General features: G+C 44.5%; 1 protein-coding gene across 1 annotated transcript; it reads right to left on the bottom strand.

Annotated features, from left to right (window-relative positions):
* Positions 1–348: 348 nt before the first annotated feature.
* Positions 349–7,335, bottom strand: LOC138365818 (uncharacterized). Its single transcript, XM_069326321.1, has 2 exons — positions 7,176–7,335; positions 349–947 (listed from the first exon to the last, which is right to left on the bottom strand). Exons 1-2 carry the CDS (start codon positions 7,333–7,335, stop codon positions 349–351), a joined length of 759 nt encoding a protein of 252 aa, XP_069182422.1.
* Positions 7,336–7,559: the final 224 nt, after the last annotated feature.

Raw genomic sequence — 7,559 nt, 5'->3', positions numbered from 1 at the left:
CTCCTACTTTCACCAGCTCTCTGAATCGCTTCCTATAAGCCTCTGGGGTTAGCTGAAATGAGCGCACTATGCTGCTCTTTACTGTGACATAATCTTGGCATTCCTCCAATGTTAGTTGAGTGTACGCCTCCCTGGCAGCACCAGTCAATCTTAACTGGACCAGATGGGCACATTCCTCCTGTGGCCACTCCTTAATGTTGGCTACCCTTTCAAAATGCTCGAAGAAGCTCTCTGCCTCTTCGGGCACAAACAGAGGAATGTCCTTTTCCCTAACCCTAACATCTGGTGTGTGATACCTGGATGGTGCTCTCTGGCAACCCACGTTCAATCCTTTGCTCAACCAGGGTTCTATTCACTTCTATCTGCATTTGTTTTGTTCTCTTTTTTTTCCTTTTCGACCTGGGCTTTTCCTTTCTCCACCTGTAGTCTTGCTTTCTTTTTTTCCCTTTCGACCTGGGCTTTTTCTTTCTCTACCTCTAGTCTTGCTTTCTCTTTTTCTACCTCCAGTCTGGTTTTCTCTTTTTCCCTCTCGGCTTCATTTCTCATCTGGGGTTCTAATTTCATCTTTTCCAGCTGGAACTCTCTCTCCTCACGCTGTTGTTGCATCTGTCGCTCTAACTGGAACCTTTTCAGACTCCTGTTCCTGCTATTCCTATTATCGCAGCTACTTTTACTGCTCCTACTCGATTCCTGGGATTGTATTTTATCCTGCCCATCATCCTCCTTTCCACTTTCAGCTCCTTTCTGGACTCCTTGTTCTGCCACTCCACTCTTGGCTCTCAACTGCCTTAGGATCTCATCCTTCATCCCAGCTACTTTAGATGCTTTCAACCTGATGCCACATTTCTCCGCTATTTGTTTCAGTTGTTTCCTGGTGCAACCTTCCAAGTCCTCAGGCTTGCCTGACTCCACAAATGCTTGCACCTTATCCACCTTGTCCTGTGAGTCTTTCCAAGAGAGAGAATATACAAGTGCGGTCGAACAGTCTACCTATCTCCACAAAGGGTGTACCAACCCACTCTCAGACAGGGAGTGGGTGTGTCAGTTCACTCTCCCGGACAGGCCCTCAATGTTTTTTATGTTGTTGTTGTTGTTGGTAGTCCTTCCTTTCGGACAACCAACCCAAAACCCGGAGAGTGCTTATTCTTTTACTAGGAAATCACCCTGGGCGCTTCCGGCATATGGAAAGGGGCTCAACGTCAAACGTTTAGGGATGTGGCTCCAACACTAGCCTCGTTGTCACGTGCACACACCCCACTCGAGCCACCGTGACTCCCCACTCTCTCCATATGTGGTATGATCTCCTCAATCCCCTTTGGCTTATTATTATTCCGTTCTACCCTGTCCACAGCTGTGGTTCTTGGTTCTTTCTCTCTCTCTCTTACCTGCTTTCTGGGAAGCCTCACTAAGACATGGGCAAACACCAGCAAATTTGAATACATTTACTGGACAAGGCACATGGACAGTACATATACATGTATAATAATATATCTCCAACACTCTATACTACTGTAGTCAGGTTGCACTCCAATGTAATGATCTGGTGCTTAGATCATGGTTCTCCCTTCTCCCCTCTTTCCTTCTCCCTTTCTCCCCTCCCCTTGCCTGTCATTTGTCTCCCCCTCTTCCCCCCCCCTTTCGCCCATTTGTCAAGGGCCAAGAGGCTGACCTGAGGGGTGGTCTTCCTAGCGGGTCCTCTCGGTGCCTAGGCTCCCCCCACTCCATTCCCTCTCCATCCACCTCTCAATTCCCTCTCTTCCCCTCTCGCCGGTTCCTTTCCCATACCAGACGAGTCAAATGTCCCTATCCTTTATCTTGGAGGAGACGGGGTTGAACATAATTTATCAGTTACCATAAACATTGCTCGGAGGTGCACTAGGCTCCAGTGGTCCACTATAGAGGCTCCAGTGGTCCACTATAGAGGCGCCTTGTTCCCTTCAAATAGCTGGCGAGAGCTGACTCAATCTTCAAGAATTTCATGTATCCTTCCACCGCTGATCATAGTAGGTGATTGGCGGTAGATAAGTGCCAAGTCCTTATTGGCCCTAGAGAGCCAAATCTCAGGCCTAGTTTTAAATGGTTGGCCATAGCCAAATAATGGGTGAAGCCCTGGGGGCTGTACTAGATTGTGGGAGGAGCAATCCTTGCCACCGGTAAGTTGGTGAAACAAAATTTCAGTAGTGTGTTCTGGAGCTTAGTGGGGTACAGGTCCCCTTGACCTGTGGGAGGCAAGCCATCAACATCTTGGCCTCAGTGCGATTTTAAGGTATTGTGCACTTGATTTCATGTCCTCAGTAGATACCCATTTTGCCTCTTAGGATGTGCTAGGACCTTTCAAATTTGGTTTTAATTTACGTGCTCAATTAATAAAGAGAAATACATTAGTTCCAGTGGTATTCAGTTAATCCACTTGTTTATTTTTATGTATTTTTCTATTTTGTCATTTTTAGGTGTTGATATGTTGGCTTGGAAAGTTCCCGTGTTCCCCTCCATCTTATGAATATTAAAGTAGCTCTTGAATCTCCCTTTCAGTTCAGTAACATTACAGTATTAGTCCTTTAAGATTCATTTACTTGCCCCTTTGAGTTCCATGATTATTGAGTCCCTTCCTTCCTGGGGAAACAATAATTTTGACACATTCATTAATGTTTTGGGAAGGTGGTGGCAGTGTTTTAATGATTTTAATTATTAGTTATAAATTAATAACCCCTGTTTTTTATGTCTCTTCCTCATTTAATATTCCGCTTATATTCGTGGCAGTCCAGTGAGGGGTCATACTGGACTTTACCAGTGTTAAGCTGGGGTATTGAGTGAAGAAGGAGGGTAGGAAAGATTCATTTTAATTAAGATTCAGTCGCCATTACACCAATACCATCAGAACTCTATCATCTACTTATCAAGTGGTTTCCCAACTCCTGACTCACCACCTAATACTACCAACCTCATCAAGTAGGTCACGTCTTATAAGATAATATTGCACTATCAGCCTCACCAAGTGGGTAAATCATGTAGTACAATATGATATGGCTCTACCAACTCTGGAACATATAAATATCTGCAGGCAATTCAGCCTATGGCTAACATTCTATAAACATCAACATACATATTCCTTGATAAACAACAATGATCAATCAATCACCCTATCAGTCGTAGAACACATATGTTTGTCTCTGCAGGTTATCCAGACTACGGTTATGACTCTATATTTCAGTATACATATTCCTTGGCACAAAAATGGTAGTCAATCACTTACTTCAGCATAAGTACTTCTTGGCACAAAAATGGTAACCAATCACCTTTCACTGCGTCTAGCAAGCTAATTACAACCAAACACTCTACCAACTTCCTACAAGTAATTAATAAGAACGTCCCTTCCACATCTGGAAGTTCACTACCCTTACATCATCTTCCGGGTTTATCTACCAGGATCCTCCGCAGCTCTTCCAGGCTGCCACACCATGAAGTCTTCCTTGACAACAATGGTGCTTCACCACTAGTACCACAAAATCATGCGAAACTTCAACTCCTCTTCTCATAGGTTGAGGTTCTCTTCCTCACTGTATGGTTGCTCTCCCACAGAGCTCAGTGCCTTCCACAACCTTGGAGTCTCATCAACTACTCCCTCTCTGCTGGCTTCGAAGTTCTCAGCAACTCCTTCCCCAGACAAACCACAATAAGATCTCCCGCAGGGCGCTCTCTGACGGGGCGGCGACACTCAGGGCGCCTCAGGCTACCCACAGAACTGCTCTTAGTGTCCCCTCAACACCTTCTGCAGTTCCTGACTTGAGCTGACACGCCTCTTAACTTATTTCTCAGTCGAGACGTCTGTCCACTTCCTCTTGAAGGTATATCAAACAGGGGTTCCTCTCTAACAGGGGCTCAAACAGAGCACGCCCTCCCCATCACGATTTTTTCAGCTCAAGTGGCTTAAGCTCCTCTCACACCTCCAGCAAACTTTCCACATCTCATAACCAGTCATTTATCTATATCCTGACTCTCTGCCCATATTCTTAAATTGTTTATCAAATTTACCCAATTATTTTGCGTACGAATCTTCACCTCTATATTTCTTTGGCCTTCTAGTCAGGTCAGGCCTGATAGAATAATTCTCAAAGGGGAAACTCGTTTTTCGGCTTCCTGGGATCATAACAGGAGGCATTTAGGGCGCTTTATACTGCCTACGTGAGGCCAATCTTAGAGTTCGCCGCCCCCATTATGGAGTCCCCATATGAACAAACACATAAGGAAACTGGAAAAGGTTCAGAAGTTTGCAACAAGAATCGTCCCAACATTACGAGGGATGGGGGTATGAAGAGCGCCCGAAGGAACTGAGCTTTACGACACTAGAAAAAAAAGAAGGGAGGGGGAGGGGATATGATAGAAACGTATAAAATGCTTAGGGGGATTGACAGAGTGGAAATAGACGAAATGTTCACACGGAATAGTATCAGAACGAGGGGACATGGGTGGAAGCTCAAAACTCAGATGAGTCACAGAGTTGTTAGGAATTTTTCTTTTAGCGTGAGAGTAGTGGAAAAATGGAATGCACTTAAGGAGCAGGTTGGGGAAGCAAATTCTATTCATACTTTTAAAACTAGGTATGACAGGGAAATAGGACCGGAGTCATTGCTGTAAACAACTGATGGCTCGAAAAGCGGGATCCAAGAGTCAATGCTCGATCCTGCAGGCATAAATAAATATGTACACACACACACACACACACACACGCACACACACACACACACACACACACACACACACACACATAGACCAAAGAGCCAGAGCTCAACCCCCGCAAGCACAACTAGGTGAGTACGTACACACACACACACACACACACACACACACACACACACACACACACACACACACACACACACACACACACACACACACACACACACACACACACACACACACACACACACACACACACACACACACACACACACACACACACACACACACAGATCAGAGAGGGAATAGTTAACCAGGCACCATTAGAGGAGTTTGGGATTACCAGTGGGGAGGGGAGAAAGTTTTTGCTAGAGTTGGATGTGATGACAAAGGTTATAGGCCTGGATGGAATCTCATCATGGATACTAAAGGAAGGAGCAGAAGCACTGTGCTTGTCACTCTCCATGGTGTATAACAATTCAATGGTAACAGGTGAACTGCCCAAAATTTGGAAAACTGCAAATGTAGTCCCGATATACAAGAAGACGGATAGACTGGAGGTACTGAACTACAGGCCAGTGTCCCAACTTTCATACCATGCAAGTTGATGGAGAAGATTGTGTGAAAAAACTAGTGGAACATCCGGAGTGAAAAAAACTTCATAACACAACATCAGCATGATTTCAAGGAAAAGAATAATTGGATTCTACGACCAAGTAACACAAATCAGGCAAGGAAGAGAGGAGTGGGCAGACTGCATATTTTTGGATTGCCAGAAAACCTTTGACACATTACCACACAAGAGACTATTGCACAAGCTGGAGATGCAGGCATGAGTGAAAGGGAAGGTACTCCATTGGTTAACAGAAGCAACAGAAGCAACAGAAGACAGCGAGTCACTGTGAGGGGTGAGGTCTCAGAGTGGCGAGGCGTCATCAGTGGAATCCCACAGGGATCAGTCCTTGGACCTATACTGTTTCAGATGTGTAAATGATCTCCCAGAGGGGAAAAGACTAGTTCCTCTCAATGTTTGCTGATGATGCAAATACTATAAGGAGGATTAAAACAAAGGAAGATAGTATGAGACTGCAAGATGACCTAGACAAGGTGAAGGAATTTTCCAATAATGGGCTACTAACCCAAGTAAATGTAAGGTAAAACTAAGAGGATGGAACAGGAAGCCGGATAAAGGATATCGAATACGAGACAAAGTTCTCCATAAAACGAACAGAGAGAAAGATGAAGGAGTTGATAACATGGCAAACCCTTCACTTGAAGCCCACATGGAAAGAATATCATCAATGGCGTATGCGAGGCTGACTAACATCAGTACTGCCTTCAGAAACCTGTGTAAGGAATTCTTCAGAACCTTGTATACCACATATGTAAGACCAGTCTTGGTGTATGCGGCACCAGCATGGAACCCGTACCTTGTCAAGCACAAGACGAAGCTGAAAAACGTTCAGAGGTATGCCCCTAGGCTAGTCCCAGAACTAAGAGGCATGAGTTACGAGGAAAGGCTGCGTGAAGTGCACCTCACGTTGCTGGAAGACAGAAGAGTAGGGCGAAGCCATGATAACATATAAAATTATCAGAGGAATTAACAGGGCAGATAATTTAATAATTTAATTGTCAGGGGAAAGCTCCAAGCCATTACAACTTTATAGCACTGGGAAGGGGGTCAGGATAAGGATTTGGGATGGGACAGGGGAAAGGAATGGTGTCCAACCACCTTGATGGTCGGGGGTTGAACGCCGACCTGCATAAAGCGAGACCGTCACTCTACCGTCCAGTCAAAGTGGGTGCTCGAACAAGGGGACACAGGTGGAGGCTGAGTACCCAAATGACCCAGAGTCATTAGAAAAAACTTTTTTAGTGTCAGAGAAGTTAATAAATAGAGAACTAGGAAGTGATGTGGTGGAGGCAGACTCCATTCACAGTTGCAAATGTAGATATGATAAATGTCGAGAAGCTCAGGAATCTGTACAACAGTAGATTGACAGTTGAGAGGCGGGATTAAAGAGTCGAAGCTCAACCCCACAAGCACGTCTAGGTGAGTATAACTAGGTGAAAACACACACACACAGTAAAGGTTCAAAAATATTTATTAATCTAAGAACATTGGGAAGGCGGGGCTAGGAGCTAAGCTCGACCCCACAAGCACTTCTAGGTTAGTACACACTTTATTACAAATATAGTCAATTACGACTGAACATAAAATATGTAAATTAAAAAAAATAGAAGGTAAGGTAATTATGAAGAGAATATGTTTTGTTTAATTGTCAGGGGAAAGCGGCAAGCTATTACGACTTAAATAGCATTTGGAAGGGGTCAGGATAAGGATTTGGGATGGAACGAGGGGGAAGGAATGGTTCCCAACCACTTGGACGGTCGGGGATTGAACGCCGACTTGCAGTAAGGGAGAACGGCGCTTCATGCATTTTATTGCATTCTTCATGCAATAACGTTGTGCCTTTTATGCCGAACTTTAAACACACCCAAGATATTTCTTTCATAATTCATCTCGGCAATTCTTGCATACCTCTCCTCGATATTTAGTTCATTAATCTCCTCGGCACCTCCTTCATACCTCGTCTCTTGCGTGTCCCGGGGCATCAGTTTTGTCCTAGATTTCCTTGCTTTCTCTGCCTCCTTCATGGCTTGAATTTCCGTCTTCTGCCTCTCTATCCTAAGTTGTAATAACAAGGGAAAGATTGCCTTTGCCTCAGCTTTCAGCAGACTTCGTGTTTCAAAAACCTTATCGCTGAGCTTCTGTATTGTCTCGTCGAGCTAACTTTACTTTACTGCGAGCTGAAATATTTCATCAAATACCGATTGTTTCTGTTTTGGCAAATCTAGTCCCAATGCACGAAGATATTTAA

This window comes from Procambarus clarkii, chromosome 2 (assembly GCF_040958095.1).
Source record: "Procambarus clarkii isolate CNS0578487 chromosome 2, FALCON_Pclarkii_2.0, whole genome shotgun sequence".
NCBI classification, from domain to species: domain Eukaryota; kingdom Metazoa; phylum Arthropoda; class Malacostraca; order Decapoda; family Cambaridae; genus Procambarus; species Procambarus clarkii.
The sequence above is the reverse complement of the archived record's forward strand: the minus strand, read 5'-3'. Positions and strand labels throughout refer to the sequence as shown.

Bases quoted from the DNA above. Each gene is read 5' to 3' on its own strand.
- LOC138365818 (XM_069326321.1), bottom strand. From the start codon at position 7,335: ATGAAGGAGGCAGAGAAAGCAAGGAAATCTAGGACAAAACTGATGCCC. The intron at 948-7,175 runs GTGTGTTTAAAG...TCTCTTGGAAAG, and splicing joins TTATGAAAGAAATATCTTGG to ACTCACAGGACAAGGTGGAT.